We start from the raw sequence: 24,883 nt of genomic DNA on the forward strand, positions 1-24,883 counted from the left end.
AAAAATTCTTATGTCGTTTTTTAAATATCAGAATTCTCCAATTCAATTTAAAATCCGTTACATAGTATTACTGTTGTGTGAATCATTCGAACCGTAATCAGTGAAAGATTTATGGGGTTTGTAATTTTCAGGCTGAAGGCCACCCAAAATTGCATGATTTCTTCTTTTTTTTAAGAAAAGGAAAATACTTAATTAGACTCAAACAGTGACTTTAGACGGTTCTTATTGTTTCAATCACTTCTCGGAACAGTTTCTGCGTGAGTCACTTGCTGGAAGTGTTCGTGCCTTTTGAGTGACGTCCTTTTTGGTAGTTCATATTTTTCTCACTATATGTCTCTGTACAGTCATATGGTAGTTTGTTACTGTGACGTCACATGTTCTTTCTGTTTGTATGTGTTAAATGCGGTGAGCGGGTAATTGAATTTTCGTATCATAGTGCCAATCGAGTTAGCAAGTACGAATGAGAAACCGTAACATGAATTTAATACAAAGAATTTGAACTTGTGGTTTTTAAATAAGTTTGAATTAGATTCGGATATTAACTCATCGCTTTGCAGCATTGTGTGGTTTCATTGAGTTAGAGAAATCCTAATATGGTTGTGGTCGAAGGCTGAAGATATTTTCGACGTATGGTAAAAGTGGGCGTTTATTGGTTAGTCTTGTTTGTAATAATACTTGTTTGTAACAAGTGTCCTCGCTTTAGTAAATCGACGTCTGTGCGGAAAGGAACATTTTTCAGTAATGTGAAATTGAGTATTGCGCATGAGTTCTTGCTATCTTATTTTTTCGTGAATCATCACTTGTGAGTTCATTATTCATGAATGTTCTGGTATGGGGAAACGGTGAGTGATTTCGTTATTAATTGATATTAATTTTATTCTTGATTTGCTTTGCATTTGAGTTTTTAGCAAAGTATTTGTTTGGCTGCTGGTGGTTCCATTATCTTGGTGAGATGTACTTTATTTTTCTTCGTCATGCTGCACTAATTTATAATTAGTGATGATTCTTTTTTCTAAATTTTTCCTTCTTACGTCAGCTTTATAGTACTGGTTTGAATAAATATTGTTTTTTGGGATGTTTTTACGATATTTGAGTGGGAAGTTGAGGGAGCGGTAGTCCCCATTTAGATATCAATATTGATAGTCATCGCTTCACCTGGATTGATTAGGTATAGTGTTTAGTAACATTTTGGCCCTTGTATTTATAGCAACATTCTTTACATTGAACTTTACTTTGACTCGGAAAGTCACTGTAACCGATTCATCTGCTCCGGTTCCGGGAGCAATTGAGGAATGATTCCTAAACTGCTCTGGTAACTGGATCAGATGAATCGCTTGCAGTCACTGTTTGACCGAAACTAAAGATTTGCCGAAAAATCTATTGTTAGTGATTCCAACATGTATAAGGTACAAACCTACTCACAAAAATCTAGTGATTTCTCAAATAATAAGAAAAGGATTTTTGAATGATGGTCCTGTCAAACTACTTTTCTGGATTCGCCGCTGTTCATAATTTTTTTCTAACAAGAAATTCATTCCGGCACTACCTAAATAGGAAATTTACCTAACGTTAAAACACAGGAGGCTCCAGTGGTAATAATTTCCTATCTAAGCGTTATTTTGGACTGGTGCAAAATAACCGCGAGTATAGGCTGAAACCCCTTCTCCCAGTTTTACGTTTTTTATGACTAATACGTTAGACATTTAAATTTCAACTACTGCATCAAAGTCGCACTATACATGGTAGTCTACGAAACTAATTTAACCTTGACGGAAATTCTTATAGATGATATCTTTCAAATTTTATCAGCCTTTACAGTGATTGCTTTCAATACCTCTAGAAAAATAAACTTTCCCGGTAAGTAGAACTGAATTTAACCACTAACATTACAGCCAAAATACAGTTACATGTTCTATCTTACGGTGGAAGTTGAAACTTCCGGTTTACTGCTCATGGTTTTCCCAACAGAAAACTGTGAAACTCTTTTCGAATTTTGTGCAAAGTAACGCCCGATGTGCCAAGTAACCCCGTCTTATGGTACTTCAAAATAGTTTTATGCAAGACATCATGGTTTTCAATAAAGAGTAGGTTATATATCATTATTTGGTTTAGCTTAACTGGGGAAAAGGAATTCCTATGATGATGTTATTAATTTATTTTTTTTCTCTTTCTGTCATCACGTTACGAATATAAAGCTCGATTCGTATACTAATTTATAACAGCAAGTTAATATACATTTATAACTAACATTATGGAGAAGAGAACTATAGATGTGAAAGACCCCAAAATATTATGAAGAGTAGAGATGAGAAAATGATCAAATTGGGCCGCTATCAGTATCCATAGTCTTCTGGCGCAGTAAATGTTGCTTGTTGGTATTTATTTTGCTTAATTTTTATAATAATAGTTATTATTATAATTACAATAAAAAATTGCAAATGTACCGGTAATAGACATTGAAATCGCAAGAATGTGTTTTTTTATTTATTCTCATCAGTTTCTTATTTCAAAATTCTTTCTATATGCGTTTCTTTCTTAAAGCTAGTGCAATTTCGCCTGACACCTGGTAAAATACAAGTTTGTACAGTATTATAATAAGAATTTTTACCTAATACTGCGCAAAAAATTCGTATTGTGTATCATTTGTTTAACAAAGCATACAAAAGATATAACTGAAAAATATATATTAATAATCAGTACCTGTTGAGTAATCGAGGACAATACATAATGATTCCAATGATGTGTAAAAATATTTATAACAATCTTTGAAAGATTCACCACTCGAAATCGAAAATGGAATCAATAATCACTACAGTCTGGAAATACGTTTCAAATAAAAAAAAAAAAAAACTAAGAAATTGTTTGTGATTCCTATCTAGTCCCATTCGTTCTGTAAGATCCTCGAAAATTTTATGTCATTTCACTTGTGTTTTAAATGGTGTGATTTCAAATTATAAATGGTGTGAAAAGCTGGACGCACGCCATTAATAGATGCAAATTCAAAACATGTTACAAATAAAACGATTTAGCATATTTTTATAGCTCTTACCTACGATATTCTTATGATTTCCTAGATTGTAGAAAATAATTATTTCACTCATCGGATAGCGATAACGTGATCTGAAGTGAAACGCTTCTACGTCAGTTCCTCAGAGTGCTCTATGAATGGAATAAATTTAGCTGTTAGAATAGACGTATCACGCAGCTACAGTTTCACTTGCAATCGATCAGGAAGGAGAAGGTATCGGTTGACCGGCTTTACAAAATTTCATCTGAACTGTGAACAACTCTACAGAAAGACCAGATTGAGAAATGGATGATCATTTCTTTTATCTCAAAAAATAGAAAGAAAGAATAGTGGTTTCGATAATCTAGTTTGATCTACTAATCCTTCTAAACATGATTTTTTTTAACTATTAACTTTCGGAAAAAATTAACGTGCACAATGATGCACGTTCGGCTGGTATTGTATATATTGCTGATTAGAAGGTCAGGGCTGAAAGGGTAGAAATGGTTATTAGCAATCAGCAATAAGACGTTACATCTTCAATAACTTACTTAGCGTGAGATGAAGGAAAGAATGTTTACATGTTATATATATATAGTTAACACTTACAGTAGAAACCGATATGTCTACTATAGGCGGGTCACGTCGCTTGCGTCAGTAATATGCATGTGAACTGTAAAACTTTCGTGAAAGTTTGGTGTACCAAAACGATAAGATAATATTATACAATACGATAAACTAAGAATGGGCTATAATAATAAAAGTTGGCATGGTTTATTATACTATTTATTGATTTTAGAAAGGCTTACGACTCGGTTAGGAGAGAAACATTATACAACGTTCTTACAGAACTTGCTAATTAGATTAATTAAGATATGTTTAAGTGAATCCCAAAGTAAAGTCCGGGTAGAAAAATTTTTGTCCACGAGCTTCCACGTCGAAAATGGCCTGAAACAAGGAGATGCGTTGTCGCCATTATTATTTAACTTTGTGCTGGAATACGCCATAAGGAAAATCAAAGATAGCAACCAGGGCCTAGAGTTGAACGGCATTCACCAGGTTATGGCATATGCTGATGATGTAAATTTAATAGGGGATGATAGGAGAACAGTAGAAATAAATGCAGAGATCTTATTAAGCGCTTGCAGGGACATGGGTTTAGAAGTAAATGCAGAGAAAACTAAATACATGGAAGTGCGTCGGGACCGTAATACGGCAAATTGTGGAGGCGTTAAAATATTAAATAATGCTTTTGATAAAGTGGATACTTTCAAATATTTAGGATCAATATTAACAGACGAAAATCATATTCACGAAGAAATTAAATGTCGACTAAAAGCAGGGAATTCGTGTTACTGTTCGGTTCAAAATCTCTTGTCGTCGCGAATTCTGTCGAGGAATTTGAAGCTTAAAATATATAAAACGATAATCATGCCTGTTGTACTGTATGGTTGTGAAACATGGTCGCTTACTCTGAGGGAAGAACATAGACTGAAAGTATTTGAGAACAGGATCCTGAGAAGAATATTCGGACCCAAGAGGAACGAGAATGGGGAATGGCGGAAGCTTCATAACGAGGAACTACATAGTTTATACGGTTTACCCAACATTGTTAGGGTCGTCAAGTCTAGGAGGCTTAGGTGGGCAGGTCATGTAGCTAGAATGGAAGAAAGTAGAAACGCTTTCAAAGTCTTGACTGGTAGACCCATAGGAAAACGACCATTAGGAAGACCTAGGCGCAGATGGGAGGACAATATTAAGATGGATCTCGCAGAGATAGGAATACAGAGTAGAAACTGGATGCAATTAGCTAAGGATAGAAGTCAGTGGAGAGCTTTTGTGAACGCGGCACTGAACCTCCGGGTCCCATAGGCCATAGAGTTAGTTAGTTTAGTATGGTTTATTATAGTATGAGATCCAGTTGAGAAGTTAAATGTATGAGATGTGGGACTTCGGTTATCGTTAATTACTGAGTGAATGAGTTTCGTATATTCTTGAATGTATACGAAACTTTAAAGTGAAGTATATATTTTATTTTTAAAATTTTAATATTTGCTGCTAAAATTACACAGGGAAAATTACTATGAAAACTTCAAATGAAGGTCACGTTTGTTCCAATCAATTGACTATTTCGGCCTTCATTCATAATTTCGCGAACGTATGCTCATTACGTTGTACTTTCTTGTAACCAGCGAAACAAACATCTGATCACGAGGGTGCTACCTCTGCAAAAGAATGTGCAGAAAACCAATGCTTAATCTCAACTTTTAAATTTCACACATAGTACAGTAAATACAACCAGGACCAAGCTTATGCTTATTGTCCCAAGTTCACGATATGCTTACGCTTATTGTCCAAGGTTCGATATTTTTTCCTAGATGTATGTAGATATACTTCCCCATATAAGTAGATTGCTCAATATAAGTAAAGAAGCACATTCGGAAGGAATAAATGCGTAGTTTGAAAGAGAATGACGAAAATACTTTGTTTCCTAGTAAACAATTTTTAAGTCGTATACCACAAGCCTTTTTGCTGTTTTTGACGTTGCTCTTGTTAAAACATCTAAAGAAGTCTATAAGTTTATTTGAGGTTTACAGCTTAATTTCACAATATCCTCTTGAAAACGTAGTTTTTTTTATAATTCTTTTTATGCTAGCAAAATTGTGATCACTTCAGTGCATCAGCCAATGTGTGATGAAGTTCTGTACATTGCATATTAATGTTATATCATATGGTAAATCTATGTATTATGAAACCTGCGGAAATTGCCCGTTTTCTTTTGTAAGTCTTAGATCACTTGCTCACTGGTATAGCGTAAAGACACCTCTCAAGCATAATCCACTCACCATTTTTAGCGTAAAATTTAAATCTTTTCTTTTACTCGTAGGATCTTCATTCTAGTGACAGTAACGTAAGAGAAGATTAAAAAATTTTCTAAATGAGTTACATCTGTGGCTAACTGCAGACATGTACAATTTAATTTCACACGGTTCAGCTATTTCTGTAGCTAATAGCAGATTAGGTTGATGTCAAATTTTTTGTACTTAGGTGTAGTATGCAGATTGTTCGTCTTCTGTCTTCTGAATATTTATTTCCGAAAACTGCTGCACGTGACACTTTTTTAAAAGTAAAAAAGCTAGTGTGCCATCTGTCCTTTCTCTAACAAGAGAAACCACTCAGATTATAATATTTGACGTACAGTTTTAATTCTGTTCCCGTCTTTATGATACCCATTTGAATGAACGTATCTTAAAATGCCACTTAAATGAACACGCTCAACATATTAAATATTTATTTCAAACAGTTCAGCTCCCTGTATTTTATAATGTGATGTATAACATATTTCTTCAATTTTTCGGTGTTCAGAGTCTAGCATTTATCTTCGCACTCCCTTTTTACTTTTAGCATAAAAAAGCAATAATGACTAGAGTGTTTCACGATGCTAATAACACTCGAGGACATTGTTTGCAAAAGTCCTGTAACAGCAGAATTTCAAACCTATTATATATTTCGATTTTTGCTAATGGCATTGCAGCAGATTGTGATAAATTCTATGTTGAGAGCACAAACGTAAAAGCACTAGTAATAATGTAAGAGTAACGAAGGTGCTGTTGGGTATCCATATTACCTTAACGTTGAATTCTGGAATCATTATATCATGTATTTCAAATAACTACATAATAATAACAATAATTTACAAACTCTATGCTTCTCAAATGTATTTGTTTATTTAGAATGTATGAGATGTAACTACGTCGCTACATATCAATATAAACAAAATTTTACTATCTCAAGGTATCAGATTATATAAAGCGCAACCTTAAAATGGAATGCTTAATGAAATCACGTATCTTGTGCAAAATTTTAAAAGTTGTTATATCGTCCCTTTGTTTCTTTGTAATCATAGTGACAGTTTCTTGTAGCTGCAATTGCAAAAGTTTCATCCGATTTTTAAATTTTCTGACACAAAGAGCAATAATGTTAGTGACAACGGATCTCTATTTTCACTTATAATAAACATTTACTCCATATAGCACAAAATAAGTATTTTGTATGTACCTGAGTTAACTCTGATATCGTATGTGTCGTGTCGGACATAAGTCTTTGACCAGATAATGGCGACTGCTTTGAAACAAATGCAGAGTGTAAGAATTAAATCTGCCATGTCTGTAGTTTCGTGTGCAGAAGATACATACTTCTGGGTCATTATCGCAGTGGGTCATGGTGAGTGGTGAGTTGTAGTGGGTCGCGTGCTGTTGACCCAGTATCGACTGTCCCACCGACTCAATGACCAACTCCATATGTGGCACTTTCCAGAATATCCGTACAGATTTTAAAAAAGTTCTAAAGGATATGTAATTGTTACATTTTAGGTTAAGGTATTGCTAGTCTGCTGTTTTATTTTTGAATGGAATTACGATTCGCCATGACTTTTTCTACATATTGTTTTTGTGAGAAAACCTTAATGAGCAATAGAAAATACAACTGTTTTTCGATTCGGATTGGTCTGGGTTAACAGCTTGAAAACGAAATCACCCAATGTCCAACGCTTATGCCTGTTAGCCTAAGGAAAACTATGATTGAAGCAGGTGATGATGGATTAATTGGTGTAATGAGGAATTGCGAGTGTCCCGAGAAAACCCACGACCACTATTTTGTCCGTCTCAACCTTACTTGCCTTGGAAACGAAGTAGGCACCCCACCCATCTGATTGATTAGTAGGCGGGGTCTCACTTTCGATTCTCGATGGAGAACCTTTGAAATATACGATGCCCTTGGTGTATCCCTGCCCTTCCAGGTTATTGAAATTACCTGTAGAATGAGAATAACCGAATAGAATAGAGACAAATTTCAGAGATGCTTTCTGTCTTTTTAAAATTTAATCTTGAATTCTCTGGACTGCACTATTTTATCATGACCAAAATCAGTGATTCATGGTTAATAAAACATTGCATTTGTAAACGTTTGCATTTCCTACATAGACGAGTGATTCTTCACACTTACTTAAAAGAGCATTATTATGGTAGTGGCTTGAGTATTCGCTTTGTGTATTAGGGATCCACGATTCGATTCTCCGTGGATATTCAGAAAAGAAATTATAATTTAGAATGATCATATTTCTGATTTGTAATAAAATGTAGAATTGTCGATTTCTCTCGTTCTTACAAACTAAAGTTGAAACGACTTCCTTCACAGGGAAAAAGTAATTACATGACGTCACAGTCTACAATCTCGATTTCTACTGTCTGAAAAAATCGCTTGTTTCGCAAACGATTCATGAATAGAAACGGGTCATTTTTCAGGCCTAGTTTGAGTCATAAATTTTCCTGGAACGTCATTGTGTAATTGTTACTAAGTGTTCTTGCACTCTTACTAGAAATAATAATAATATTTTCTTTCGGCACTTACAAGAAGTTCCGTATATTCCTTCAAGAAAAATTGATAAATTAAAATTATTCCTTTTTATATATTTTGATAATATATCAATATTGCGCATACGTAATCCAATGTCTAGTATTGTAATAACCTAACTTCTGGGCCAAAGCTCTGGCCAACCCATTTTGGAAATATCTTTTACCAGCACAGATTGAGTAGGGTGAGATTGAGCAGGTTGCTTTGCGCATAGGCTTTTATGCCATTTAAAATCATAAAAAACTTACATCTAAAACTGCATTACAGTAAACATAATTACATTTTTACTCTATCGCATAATGTCCTCCTGATTGTATATAACTTCTAGACCATTTTTTGAGTGTCTATAACATTCAGCACACCCGTTATCGCAAGGCTTTGATCAGAACATAAGAATAGCGTGAAGTATTTAATAATTAGAATGCTAAAGTGCTTTGAGGTTAAAGCTAAATACTGTACATTGGTCTACAACTAACTAACTAACTAACTCTATGGCCTATGAAACCCGGAGGTTCAATGCCGCGTTCACGAAAGCTCTCCACTGACTTCTATCCTTAGCCAATTGGATCCAGTTTCTACTTTGCATTCCTATCTCTGCGAGATCCATCTTGATATTGTCCTCCCATCTGCGCCTAGGTCTTCCTAATGGTCGTTTTCCGATTGGTCTTCCAGTCAAGACTTTAAAAGCGTTTCTACTTTCTTCCATTCTAGCTACATGACCCGCCCACCTATGCCTTCTAGACTTGACGACCCTAACAATGTTGGGTAAACCATATAACTTATGTAGTTCCTCATTATGAAGTTTCCGCCATTCCCCATACGCGTTCCTCTTGGGTCCGAATATTCGTCTAAGGATCTTGTTCTCAAATACCTTCTGTCTATGTTCTTCCCTCAGAGTAAGTGACCATGTTTCGGAGCCATACAAAACAACAGGCATAATTATCATTTTGTATATTTTAAGCTTCAATTTCCTCGACATTTTCTTCAACAAGTTTTTTCTTTTTTGGTCTGTACGTGATGTATTATATAAATTGAATAGTCTTTATCATACTTTAGAAGTAAATGCAAAGAAAACTAAATACATGGAAGTGCGTCGGGACCGGAATACAGCAAATTATGGATGCGTTAAAATATTAAATAATACTTTTGATAAAGTGGATAGTTTCAAATATCTAGGAACAATATTAACGGAGGAAAATCATATTCACGGATAATTTAAATGTCGACTAAACGCAGGGAATTCGTGATACTATTCGGTTCAAAATCTCTTGTCGTCGCGAATTCTGTCGAGGAATTTGAAACTTAAAATATACAAAACGATAATATTGCATGCTGTTCTGTGCTGCGAAACATGGTCGCTTACTCTGAGGGAAGAACATAGCCTGAAAGTATTTGAGAACAGGATCCTGAGACGAATAATCGGACGCAAGAGGAACGAGAATGGGGAATGGCGGGAACTTCATAACGAGGAACTACATAATTTATATGGTTTACCCAACATTGTGAGGGTTGTCAAGTCGAGGAGGCTTAGATGGGCGGGTCATGCAGCTAGAATGGAAGAAAGTAGAAACGCTTTCAAAGTCTTGACTGGAAGACCAATCGGAAAACGACCATTAGGAAGACCTAGGCGCAGATGGGAGGACAATATTAAGATCTATCTCGCAGAGATAGGAATGCAAATTAGAAACTGGATCCAATTGGCTAACGATAGAAGTCAGTGGAGAGCTTTTGTGAACGCGGCATTGAACGTCCGGGTTTCATAGGCCATAGAGAGAGAGAGAGAGAGTCTTTGTCATTCCCATAGACATTTATAGAAATATTAAGTAATTTTTCGACTTTTGGAATATCGCTTAGTTTTACAGGAAAATGAATATTCTTTAGTATGGATTCTAAGTTTGACAATAGTTCATCATCTTTTGGTACTCGTTCAGGATGTGAATTTGTAGGATATAAGGCACTGTATAATGAGTATAAGAAGCATTTTCCGTCTTAATTTTTACATTAATTACTGCCTTTTTGTTTGAATCTGTTTAGGTAATTCTATGTATGATGATCCTCTGTATGGTATATATTTAACGATTGCTAGTTCAAAAAAGTTAATGTTTATAAGAGCCCAGCCAGAACTTCAAGCTTGAAACTCATCCATTCTTGTTCTTAATGCTTGTTTCATATTAGTTAGTGGTTCCTTTACATTGGTTGATTGATATATTACTCGGTTTTCAGTATTAAAATAAAACTCTTGCATTTCTTTTCCTTTCTTATATTTAGAACAAACATAGATTAATTTTCAATGAGCCATGTTTTTGTAAGCTGAGTTGAATTATTAATTTTCAATGAGCCATGTTTTTGTAAGCTGAGTTGTATTCTTCTTAATATAGCTTTAGATGTTGTTTTAATATTATGTTCTATTGGATCTTCTGGTTTGTATTGTGTTGTGAATCTCCATGTTTCTAATTTTGATTTAAATGTAGTATTTTGACGATTTACATCGATTGGTACTGATTCAGATTTGATTTTTGGTTCTTCAAATACTTCTTTTTTAAATGGAAACAGTTTTAAAGCTCTCTTCCTACCTAATCTTTTAGGTTTTGGTTTTTCCAATATGCCTTTTTTTAATGGGAAAGTTTTCCTAAACTTTAATCTGTTTTGCTCACCTTCATATTCTTTAATACGGTCTATGAGTTCTGTTTTTCCTTAATCGGGAATAACTTTTGGTCCCCTTTCCTTTACATAAGTTTTTTTTTTTAATTCCACTACTGTGCGCTTAATTAAATTCATAATTACTCTCTTGTTTTTATTATACAAAAAATAATTTTTAATCATTTTCGTTATTTAATTCAACAGCTAATATTCATGTGACGTAGGAAATCTCGATGTCTATTAGCATATTGTATTAGAACATTGCTTTTATGGGAATAACCCATGAATGTTACTAATGATCTAATGAAAACTAATTCATTTTTGTTATTATTTTTTCAAATCTACCTCATCATGTTCATCACTATCATTTGTAGGCTCAAGTTCTTTGTCACTATCATTTGTTTGCTAAAGTTTTTTGTCGCTATCCCAATTTGATTCTGGTGTATATCTTTCTAATACTCCATCCTCTTTTTCTTTTAATAGCATTTCTTGTTCTTTTAATATTTGTTTTTCTAGTAGTACTGTTATGAGTTGAAGATCTTGATGAATAAGGTTAAGTTTATTCTGTATCCATTCATACTGCTTATCCATATTTATTAAATACAGAAATGAACAAAAATGAATACCTACTTTCTTATTATTATAAAAAAAGGAGGTTATGGAAAGGAAAACTATCCCCCAACTTAAGCAATAATGTAGAGAGAACGGAGTACATGGTTATTCAAAGCTTAGAAGAGCAAAAATAATAGCCTTAATCAACGAGCACAGAAATAAGTCTCTAGCAACAACTGCTGCAAATTCACAACAACCAAGTAAACAAGATAAAACAATGATGAATAAAGATGAGCTTATAAAAGACACGATTCAAAGGTTAAACCCTGAGCATATTGTAAACTACTTTCAGAATCCGATTTGTAGAAATATAGTTATAAATGAACTTAGTAGTCGAAAATTCAAAGAATGGAAACAAAGTTTAGAAATAAAGAACTTACCCGATAACTTTCTACATATCTTCAAAAACAAGATACATTTGTGTTGAGTTACATCAACCCATAAACTGTCACTTTCTTTTATAGAACGTTATGAAGAACACATCAATTGGGTCAGATTATCAAACAGGAGAGACTTAGTTAGATACGAAAACATTATTAATAAGTATAGTGATAAACTTTTCTGAGACAAATTGTGTGAACGAAGGTATGGTTCATGTTGTTATCATCATTTAAAACCAGATTTCGTACGAAACCATAAAGAACATACAAGACGACATATTCATTGGGAAGACTACACGTATAAATACGGTCAACAAATGAGTGAAGATTATGTTAATGAATTTAAAGAAAAAGTTGATTGGCTCGTGTTTGGTGAAGAAAATAACTGGAGAAATATTCGCAAAAACAAGCTATTGAGGTTTGCACACAATTCCAAGAATACTTACTTTGGAGCATACTCTCTTGCAAAACAGATTTGCTTATACTTACATTCCTAAAGACCTTTAAAGACAAACTCTGTTGGGATATAGTTTCTAAAAATTGTCGCATCTCAGGAAAAGAACTAACAGCCTTCTTGAGAGAATTTGATTCTATTATCGATTTGCACGATATTACACCACTGCTAGATGAAGCACATGTGAGAAATAACAAAATAAAGTTTACTGGTCAAATGTTTGTTTACACGATAAAAGCGAAAAATTCGTTCTCCAGTTCGAAAGCAAAGATTTAGAGTAAAAACAGCATAATACGCACTTGTTGCGATAGGAAGTTCTCAGAAAACTTTCTAATGAAAATCACAGGTAAGATCGATATGTTTAAATTGTTAAGAGTAAATAAGCATGTCACGAGTCCCTCAGAAACAAACTAATGCTACTCTTAACAGGTTTACATTTAATAGAGAACTCAGAAGAATGCTCAATATGCAAAGAAACAAAAACTGAATTATGCAAAATGACGTGTAAGCTTGTGTTCTGTGTTGAATATATGCTTACCTATTTAAGAATTAATAACACTTGTCCGTTCTGTAGAACAGTTATTATACTTAACAACAATAACAACAACAACAATGAATATCCTGAAGAAAATCCTGATTTTGATAATCCGTTTTCTTTTCTGTGGAAGATTGGAAATATCAACATCGAATATTGATGTTAAGTTTTTTTTTTTTGAAATGATAGTCATAAAAGTTATATCGAAAGTTTTTACATAGGACTAGATGTTAACCGATAATAGAAACAATCAATTTTTTTTAATTTCTTTAACCAAATCTTCTTCTGATAGGGACGTCCAAAACTCATTACCCTTACCTTTACGAATATCTAATTTTTTTTGCACTAGGTTGAATAACTTAATTCTGTTAGGACCTCGAAACTTTTCGTATATTATCTCATGATCTGGATATTTTTCTTCTGCCTCATTAAGAGGCTTATATAGACTTCTCTTTTGGCATCTGATAGCATAATAAGGGAAAGGATAGGGCAAGTTTGTTCTTCTTGTATATGATTAGGCAATTATCTTTTGAATCTTCGTCTGTATATGGTGCTGCTATTTTTTTAAGCCCTTGTTCTTAAGACAACTTTTCCGTCTTTATTTCTATTCCTTGCATTCGTGTTTGGAGTAATTCGTTGTTAACTTTATATTGCTTAAAGTCCTGGATGAAATAGTCTTCGATAGTATCATAACACTTATTGTAAAAATCTTTAGATAACAAAAAGGCAACAGCTAGAAATATTTCTTGTGTACATAAGTTCCACATATGATTAAGGTTGCTTCTTTGTCTCCTCCTTTTATTAGGTATGTGGAAGAGCAATTCCTATAATTAGAGGAGTTGGTTAATTCTAGCTCATAGTATCTTATTAACACTTGTGACTTTATTTTTTAACCAATTATCAAACCTCTTACCACCATCTTGACACAACTTAGTAGCAATGAAGTATCTTGTACTCTTATCCACAATCAATTTAAAATCTCCAAAAATGGCATACCAATAAATGTCTTTAATCTGTTCGTAACAAATAACGTTTAAACTATCCATAGTACTCGTATTTATTGTTTAGAAAATATTTTTTAACATTATTTCGTAACCAGCTAGTTTTACTGTATAAGGTGAGTTTTTGAAGTGGCCTGAATTCGGTCCACTTAGTTTGTTATTGTAATATTCTAATATTCTAAAATTGCACACAATTTAGTAGCATTGAAGTAACCTGTGTTCTTATCTATAATCAGTTTAAAATCACCAAAGATACCATACCAATATTTTTAGTTTGTTCGTAACATATCTCATTCAAACTTTGATCCATACTAACCTATTATGGTTATTATTCTATAAAAATAATATTTAAATTTATACTACAACATTACTTTTATCTATCCAGCTATTATGTGAATCATCAAATACTAACCATTTTACTTATGCTTTGTCACCTTTCTTTCTCAACACGTGCACTAAGTATTCATCTTTATGTTTCGTCTTTAATAGTTCTGGTTCGTAAAATCTACCTTGCATATCCTCTTTTTCTAAAGCTTTAATTCTATACGTAGGTGCATTAGATGGTATAACTTCGCTAATAACAAATACTTCTGTTGACCAATTAGGTGTATATCCTTTTTCAAATAACCCTTTCGATTTCCTATTTGCTTATTTTTTTTATTCACTTCTATAGGCTTTAAACCAATGGTTCTATGCATACGTTTATTATACTTGTTAACTAGTGTTGGTAATATTTCTATCCATTTATAATCTCCTTGTGTTGTAAATTTTTCCACATGTTTTGTTTAAGAGTTCTATTGAATCTCTCACCAACAGAAGCTTTCTTACCCCTATAGGTTGAGTAATGATTAATCTTATTTTCCTCCATCACCTTCTTAAATTTTTTATTGTAAAACTCTTTGCCTTGATCAGTTTGTAAGTTACTAGGTTTTCCCGTTCTTAATATGGATTCAAATGCTTGTGTAACATTTTTACCGCTCTTATCTTTAACAGGAACTGCAAAAGCATATTTCGAAAACACATCTATAACACTGTTCAACACTGAATTTCTTTCCTGTAAACTAATAGGTGATTCTTAAAGATTTTTTTCTGCTGAATCTGAAAATAATATCCATTTTTGCGTATCAGGTCTCAGTTACTGGAAAAATGGGGAAATGTAGTTAAAATTTTCTATTTTGTGGAACTATTTCGGGGAAATATATATTTTAAAAACTTTATTATAATAATGTTTTATATGTATATATTTCAGACACTATACATTATTCATACATCTTGATGTATAAAATGCAAGCCTTTATTAATATAAAACGCATGACTACCCCTTCTCACACACAAAAGGTAAAGAAATTTGGCGGAAAAAGTGGAAAATTGGACGTCGGAAAGAAATTTCCCCACATAGACCTGGCAACACCGGATGACGGTGAAACAACTGACTATCAATATTTACTTTTTGCTTGTTGGTGTGGTGAGCTTTATTTCCTCTTGAATGCTATAGCAGACAAAGAACATTGAAAGGTGTGTTTTTGTGACCCGTAACGGGTAGATGTTTCATTGTAAAGTAGTTAACATTTGGAAACGTTTGGTATTGTGAAATTAAGTGTTACAATTTTGAAAATGCCTAGGAAATGTAAGAATCATCGTGACAATTTCTGTTATGTGTGTGGGCGAATAACTCCAAAACAGAAACTCACCAAGATAACGCCTATTGTTAAGAAAGCATACGAACTGTATTTCTCATCAAAGGTCGACGTAGGGAAGCCCTGGGCACCGAAATTTTGTTGTAAATCCTGTGCTGTGAATCTAAGGGGGTGGTTACGTGGTTCTCATAAGTGTATGCCATTTGCTACACCAATGTTATGGTTTGAATCACATGATCACTTACATGACTGTTACTTTTGTCTTTCAAATGTAAAGGGAATAACGTCCAAAGGTAAAAAGTCGGTTCAATACCCAAATCTACAATCAGCTAGAAGACCCATCCCACATGGCGAAGGTTTTCCTGTGCCTGTGCCGCCAGCAGTATGGACAGTAGACAGTAGTGATGATGAGAATGAATGTTGTGTGAGTAGTGAGAATGAAGATCCTACATACAGTGAACGTGTCACAGAACCACATTTGATAACTCAAGAGGAACTGAACGACCTTGTTAGAGACTTGAACTTACCCAAACAAAAAGCTGAGCTTCTAGCTTCAAGACTGCAAGGTTGGAACCTTCTTCAAAAAGGAACCAAAGTTACATTCTACCGTGAAAGACAACATGACTTTCTTAAATTTTACAGCAGTAGTGATGACTGCATATATTGTACTGACGTTGTAGGACTGATGCAGGCATTACAAATACCGTATAAAATTGATGAGTGGCGGTTATTCTTGGACTCGTCGAAAGCAAGCATGAAGTGTGTTCTCCTCCACAACGGTAATACTTACCCTTCGATTCCAATTGGATATTCCGTAAACCTGAAGGAAACTTACCAAAATTTGAAACTCCTTTTGCAAAAAGTGAGGTATGATGAGCATAAGTGGAACATATGTGGGGACCTGAAGGTGATTGGTTTGGTGTTAGGGTTACAGTTAGGCTACACAAAGTACTGCTGTTTTCTTTGTGAGTGGGACAGTAGAGCCAGGGAAATGCACTACATACAACGAGAATGGCCTACCCGTGCATCCCTCACTCCTGGAGTTAAGAATGTGAAAGAGAAACCTCTTGTAGACCCCAAGAAGATTTTTTTGCCTCCCCTCCACATTAAATTAGGGCTTATGAAGGTATTTGTTAAAGGGTTGGAAAAGGAAGGACAAGGATTTAAGTATATTCAGACAAAGTTCCCAAACATCTCAGATGCTAAACTAAAAGAAGGTGTGTTCATTGGTCCCCAGATACGCCAATTGATGAAAGATGACGTATTCGATGGAAAACTAACTGAAGTGGAGAGGAAAACCTGGAATTCTCTTAAGAGTGTTTCAGAAAACTTTTTAGGAAACAACAAAAGTGCGAACTATGCGCAACTAGTTGAGGAGTTGTTGTCAAACTTACACACTATGGGGTGCAATATGTCGCTGAAAGTGCATTTTCTACATAGTCACCTGTCTTTCTTTCCCGAAAACCTAGGAGATGTGTCTGATGAGCATGGTGAGAGGTTTCATCAATCAATTCAGATCCTGGAGCAGCGATACAAAGGGAAATCTGGTGTTTCAATGCTCGCAGACTACTGCTGGACATTGGCCCGTGATACTGTCCCCACATCACACAAGAGGAAATCTTCGTAGGTATTTCGTTTCTTACGATGTCTCAATCTATCTCTACGTTTTAATCAAAAGATGACTTTTGTTTGGGTGGCAATGTATAAAGGCATTTCAAATCCAAATGTGGAATTTTAGTGTTTTTTAAACTTTATTTTAGTTTATTGTTAATGAAAAACTCCATGAAATACTAATGTATAAGCATTCTTTTATCTTTGTGATATCCAGATATGCCATGCTTACATTTTTTTTAAAAAATGGTTTCTATTGTACATAAAAGTAATAATATTATTAAAATGCATAAATTCACCAAATATAGAGTTTGATTCTAACTTTCATTTAAACATTTCTCAAAAGGTAGACCTGATACAGCATATCTGACTTCAGATTCGTGATCAGCAGGTCAGAAACCATAAAGAACACCTACTTTCGTTTTGGAAAGAAAAAAAAAGTTAAAATTTGTAGAACAGTGTAATCGTTAGCAAATACTTATAGCCTTTGTTTAACTTGGAGATACCTTTTAACATGCCACTATGCATTTCCAAGAGATCTGCTAGCCATAAATCATCTATACCTTTAACAATAACATTTAACCTAAGATAATTCTTTCCGGAACGTTTGTGAATTTTTTCTATAATGTCTTCTCTAATACCTTTACCTTGTTCTAGTCAATCTTTCTTTTTAACGAATTACGATTTAGTAACACCACATACTGAACCAATACCTTTCTTACTATATCTTCCATTCTGTTTTTTTCTATTCTAATAGTGTTTTTCTTCCTATCTGTTGATTTCTTACATTTAACACAATACATCCTGTTTATTATATAGAAATTTAAAATTCATCATTACCTAATACTACCCTCCTAACATTATCATTATCACTTGATTCGTTTTCGTATTCATCTTCATCCTCTTTTTCTACATACATAATAAGCATTAACGATTTGCCTTGTTTCAAATCAGAATTTTTGGATGGTCTAATGTTTAACTGATCATTTACATTAAAATGTAATGGAAAACTTTCCAATAGAATGTACTTAAAAATGTGTCTATAAGTTATGAATTTAAACTTGATTCTGTATGCATTAACTACTTCTATAAAGAAATTTGTAGGCAGCAGCTAAATTATATACAAAAATGCCTGGTTTCTCAACATCATCTTTTGCCAATCGACATCGTAATTCTACAGTTTCTTTTTGTGTAAACTCTTCGTTTGCTTATTCAAGCTGCTCTAATGTTACAAGATCTTGTTTATCGATAGCATTAGATACATTAACCAATCTTTTATTCTGAAAATCAACCCAGCATGTATAATTTGACATAAAAACTTCTTTTTTATTTTTAATATTAGATGTAAGTTTCAGATGTAAATATTTTATGATTTTAAATGTCATTAAAGCCTATGCGCAAAGCACCCTGCCTAATCTCACCCTACTCAATCTGTGCTGGTCAAAGATATTTCCAAAATGGGTTGGCCTAGAGTTTGGCCCAGGAGTTAGGTTATTACACTACTGTCCTTTACCCAAAGAAAAGGTGTTACTTCGAAAGGGTGTTGTGATTAAGACACATCCTACTTAGGTTCTGTTCGATTTTCACATTATCCAGTAGCTGACACCTTTTTCCTATCTTTTTTTTTGCATAGTATCTCATAACTCAATTTATCCTTATATAGGGTTAAAAGTTTTTATTTTCATTTCCGTATCTTCAGTATGTTTATTTACATTGCTGTAGGACGTAATATTGAGGTCTCAAATATTCAATAATAATAATAATAATAAAGGTAACAATTTCCGTATGAGGACACAGTGTATTAAAATCTGTAAAATCGACCGTAGCGTTAGCCAGAAGTTACAAAATAGTCGGGATTAGAGAGAAGTGTCAGGATCAACAGGACATACCCTCACAAACGTCCCTACAACTAGCTAAACGTTATAACGGAAATTTTCCCTAGTACTAGTTAAATGTTATAACGGAAAGTTTCGAGGCAAATTTCGTTTAGAAAGTATGAATTCTGAACTCACAAGAGCCGTAAGAAAATTTGTTTTTAAGTAGTGGTTATGCCGGCTAAGCTACAGAACACGTCGATGATGAGAATGAAAGAAATATTGAAATAAAGAAAGTACGAGGAAGCAGAACACAGAGGAAACCTATGCACACGTTGTTTGTTCAGCACAATGCATGCTACGCGGGAGCTAGGTGGGACAGGTTGTACCATTAAATTTACAACACTTCAATAATAATAATAATAATAATAATAATAATAATAATAATAATAATAATAATAATAATAGCAATGGTATTAAAAGTTTATAGTTGCACTAAAATTCGGCAAAACTTACTTAATCGTAGGGGTTTCGAGGAAGGGGTACAGCTACTCTAATTTAAACGAAAGCTTTCTGCTAATATTTCGTGTAGAAAATATTCTACTTTACGTTTCCAGGAAAATAACTGTAATAGAAAGACCTGAATATAATTGAACACTAAAGCTTGTAATAAACTAACGTGTGGAGTTCGCAGATGTAATTATAAAAGCCTTGCTACAAAAATATATACCCAGACCATAAATCAGTGAGCTCTGAAGTACAAACTAACAAAATAATATATAAGATTCAGTCTACATAGAAATTGTTGCTTAAAGAGTGGCATATACTATTTCTAGAATCGAGATAAGACGAGAAATGTTTACGATACTTTTCGTCTCGTCTCGATTCTCATCTCCAAAGCATGACGATACAGTGAATTAGCCTTGTCCCGTCTGGAATTAAAATGTTAAGTCTCATCCCGATTTTGTTTTGTTTGTTTTTAGAATCGAGATGAGAAATTCGTCTTTTCATGGGCAACGTTACACAAAACCAATTTTTTTTTATTTCTGCTTGTAATGGTATGCCCTGAGCGATAATAAATTTTTAAATATTTTTCCGGATAATATTTATTATCACTAGTATTATTCCTGAAAATTTGATAGTTGAAGTGTTGAAACAAACGAGTATTTATTTATTTATTTATTTATTTATTTATTTATTTATTTATTTATTTATTTATTTATGTATTTATGACTTCTTTTGCGTGGCGAAGATAAGGATCTGCAGCCTTCTTCGAGCACTTAACCACGTGCATACATTATATATATTTAAAAAACACACCATTATATAGAAAATATTAACAATTACAAAAGAAAAGTATTGAACCACATAAGAAAACAATATACTACTTAATTTAAAAAATGGTTAAGCACTTCAAAAAACAAAAATTGAAAAATAATATTCAATAGGGGAATCAAAAATAACATGGAGAAACCAAAAATTGCATATTGCATATAGCAATACTAGAGGTATGAATAAGCTGTACAAATTAACATAGGTTACCTATTGGTTGTGTGTTCATAAGTGGGTTATTAATAATCTGGTAAAACGAAGATGCCTCATGTGTTACCAGTGTCCTTATCTTTACTTAAGAGAAGATAATATACCGATTTTTTTTTAATTTGGCGACTGTGGAAACGTTGTGTATTAATTGAAGTAAACTGTTCCAGAGGCGTGTAATACTTACTGTGAACGATTTTGAGTATGAATCAGAATTGTGACTGCGGATGGAGAGCAAGAAATTTTCTTGTGATCTTGTGCTTCTAGTATGAAAATCTCATAAATATAAAAATCTACGGGCTAGATACGATGGTTCTGACTTAGTAAGTATTTTGTACAATAGGGTAAGATTATGTAAATTTCTTCTTCCGACTAACGTCAGCCATGACAGTTTTTTTTATAAAAAGATGTGAGATGTTCCCTGTAAGTTATTTTGAAAATAAATCCATTGCAGGCATTTTGCACTCTTTGCAAGCGCTTTGATTGATTTTCAGTTAGATCAGAATAGACTGAGTCGTAATAGTCAAGATGTAGGAACTCCAGCACCTTGACAAGTTTGATCTTCAAAGATATTGGTAAGAAAATTCATAGTCAATTTACGTATGTAGGGAACCAAATGCTCTCTTACAAACTCCATTTATTTGATCTGACCAGGAGAAATTTTGATTTATTATGACTCCGAAATTTTTGGCAGCTCTAGAGAATGGAATAACAGTATTGGACAATATTATATTTCGGAGCTGATAGATATTAATAGAAGAAAGAATTCTTGGGGAGCCAATTAAGATGCACTGCGATTTTGTTGCATTTAATTTTAACCCATGAGCCGTAGACCAGTCGCGGATTTTGTTTAACTCAGTATTTATTTTGTCAATCGCATTATTAATATCTTGTTGGGGAAAAGAAGCATATAACTGAAAATTATCAGCGTTAATATGGTATTTACAATAGGTGAGAGATTTAGGGAGATCATTAATGTAAAGGGCAAAGAGAAGGGGACCTAGTACGCTACCCTGCGGCACTCCACTGTTGATACAATGCCATGTCGATATGTGATCCTGATTGATAACTACTCTTTGTTTACGTTCGTGAAGGTAAGAATGAAACCATTTAACCACGGATTCAGAAAAATTAAACAATAATGATAATTTCTGAACTAATATGTCAAAATCAAAGGTTTGAAATGCCTTACTATAGTCAAGTAGAGTAAGGAGCGTCAGGTTTCTTTTATAAATAGCCAACCTTATATCCTCCGTTATGTTTACTAGTACAGTGCATGTGCTATGATTACTTCGAAAACCAGATTGAAATGTATCCAATAAATTATTTGTTGTTAAGTATTCCTGAATTTGATCATTTACAATATATTCAAAAAATTTTGAAAGCTCGGGAAGGACACTGATAGGACGATAGTCTGCAATATTATCAGCGTTGTTCTTTTTTGGAAGTGGGGGGACCTTAGCGAGTTTCAATACTGTGGGAAAAGTCTCTGTTTCAAGAGAGTAATTAAAAATGTCAGTGATGGGATTAAGTACATGCAGTAGGATTTTCCTGATCATGGTTATTGAAATATCATCTGTACCAATGGCTTTACTTTTAATTCTTTGGATCGCTTTTAATACATGTGCTATACGTGAGAAGACGAGAACAGAGAGTTAATTTCCGAAGCTACAATATTATTCATTGTTTGCAGTTTCATGGAGGCTGGTACCATACAGGTTTGACAGAAAAAAGTGTTCAATTCATCTGGCGTATAGTTAACAGCATTCTTGGCTATGTTTCTCCCAACACCTAATACTTTAGCCTTTTCCAAAGAACTGCTCCATTATTTTGGAATTCAAGTATTTAATTGGCAAAGCGCCGTTTTGCCTTCCTTACTTCTTGAGTGCAACGGTTTCTTAACATCCTATTATTTTGAATTTCGTATTAGGATATTGTGCTATCATTGGAAGGATCACTATTTTTAACATGTCTCCTGTATGCTCGATAAGCTTTATCTCTCCGCGCCATTAACGAAGTAATTCATTGGTTTAGCATGGTGATGGGTGTTGCGAAACACGTTTCTTAACTACAGGGGCGTGTCTATCATAGAAATCTATTATTAAAAAATTATTAAAGAAGTATTCAAATATTTGAATGTAATAAAGCGTGTGTTATCGCTGGTCAACCGCCATCAACATTCCTAAAGTAAAAAAAAAAATGCTCGACGTGTATTCGATCGAAAAAGTTCCAGATTACTCGCCAATCGCCTAGACCACTGAACTACAATCACTACGCTGTAAATGATTCGTACTGTTCGATTTAATTCTCGTACTGTGCATTTGTTTCAAAGCAGCCACGGTCAAAGACTTATGACAGCCACGGTATAAACGATGGCTCAATTTGATGTATTGAAACAAATTACAGCCTCTTATTTTGAGAATAGAAAGATATGGAAACTACTCAGTGTTACTCCATTTCACATTTGTACAATATTTCATGTAATAAAAAAATTGAGTGTAATTTTATCATGAAATAAAGAGAATGATTATTTTTTTGTTGCTACTTAATCATTATCTCCATTCACATTTCCTTATTTGTTGAATTTGTTACAGGCGCGATAACGTATTACCATTCCACGGAGAAGACGACTCGTGTATTACTTTAAAGGAAACCATTTCTCATTCACATGAGGAATCTCATACTTCGATGCAGTTTGGCAAGGGGTTTCATCCATCACTTTTGTCAAGGCATATTCTAGCTCAGGAGAGTCAAAAGCGTAATACCTACCGAAAGAGTGAAAAACACTTTAGTCAAAGTACAACTTTGTCAAGCAATAACTTAGATCACACAGGTCAAAAATCCCACAAATGCGGAGTATGTGGAATGGAATTTAGTGTATGTTCATGTTTGGCTACGCACATGTTAAATCGTACAGGAGCAAGGTTACACACATGCCAAGAGTGTGGTAAGGCATTTACTCGACGTTCATATTTGGCTAGACACATGTTAATCCACACAGGAGAAAACCTCATGCGTGCCAAGAGTGTGGTAAGGGATTTAAACGACGTTCTGATTTGGCTACACACACGTTAATCCACTCAGGAGAAAAACCTCACACGTGCCAAGAGTGTGGTAAGGCATTTACTGCACGTTCAGGTTTGGCTTCACACCTGTCGATTCACACAGGAGAAAAACCTCACACGTGCCAAGAGTGTGGTAAGTCATTTACTCGACGTTCATATTTGGCTAGACACATGTTAGTCCACACAGGAGAAAAACCTCACGCGTGCCAAGAGTGTGGTCAGGGATTTAGAAATCGTGCTCATTTGGCTACACACAAGTTAATCCACACAGGAGAAAAGCCACACACGTGCCAAGAGTGTGATAGGGCATTTACTGCACGTTCAGGATTGGCTAGACACATGTTAATCCACACAGGAGATAAACCTCACGCGTGCGAAGAGTGTGGTAAGGGATTTAAACGACGTTCTGATTTGGCTATACACACGTTAATCCACACTGGAGAAAAACCTCACACGTGCCAAGAGTGTGGTAAGGCATTTAATCAACGTTCCCATTTGTCTTCACACCTGTCGATTCACACAGGAGAAAAACCTCACACGTGCCAAGAGTGCGGTAAGTCATTTACTCGACGTTCATATTTGGCTAGACACATGTTATTCCACACAGGAGAAAAACCTCACGCGTGCCAAGAGTGTGGTCAGGGATTTAAACATCGTGCTCATTTGGCTACACACAAGTTAATCCACACAGGAGAAAAGCCACACACGTGCCAAGAAGTTGATAGGGTATTTACTGCACGTTCAGGTTTGGCTAGACACATGTTAATCCACGCAGGAGAAAGATGCTACACATGCCACGAGTGTGGTAAGGGATTTATTCATCGTTCAGCTTTAGTTAATCACGTGTTAATCCACACAGGAGAAAAACCACACACGTGCCAAGAGTGTGGTAAGGGATTTAGTGCACGTTCAGATTTGGCTACACATATGTTAATCCACACAGAAGAAAAACCTCACACGTGCGAAGAGTGTGGTAGGGGATTTAATTTACGTTCACGTTTGGCTAGACACATGTTAATCCACGCAGGAAAAAGATGCTACACATGCAACGAGTGTGGTAAGGGATTTAATCATCGTTCATCTTTGGTTAGACACGTGTTTATCCACATACGAGAAAAACCACACACGTGCCAAGAGTGTGGTAAGGGATTTAGTACACGTTCAGATTTTGCTATA

General features: G+C 34.4%; 1 protein-coding gene across 1 annotated transcript in view; it reads left to right on the forward strand.

Annotated features, from left to right (window-relative positions):
• LOC145690967 (uncharacterized) overlaps positions 1-23,726 on the forward strand; it is a 50,434-nt gene extending 26,708 nt beyond the window's left edge. Inside the window, exon 2 of the mRNA XM_081766436.1 lies at positions 23,237-23,726. Within this exon, the coding sequence (XP_081622562.1) occupies positions 23,237-23,717 (481 nt within the window). The 3' untranslated portion in view covers positions 23,718-23,726. The remainder of the gene's footprint in view (positions 1-23,236) is intronic.
• The last annotated feature ends 1,157 nt before the right edge of the window (positions 23,727-24,883 follow it).

This window comes from Thermobia domestica, chromosome 7, assembly GCF_964235325.1.
Source record: "Thermobia domestica chromosome 7, izTheDome1.hap1.1, whole genome shotgun sequence".
NCBI classification, from domain to species: domain Eukaryota; kingdom Metazoa; phylum Arthropoda; class Insecta; order Zygentoma; family Lepismatidae; genus Thermobia; species Thermobia domestica.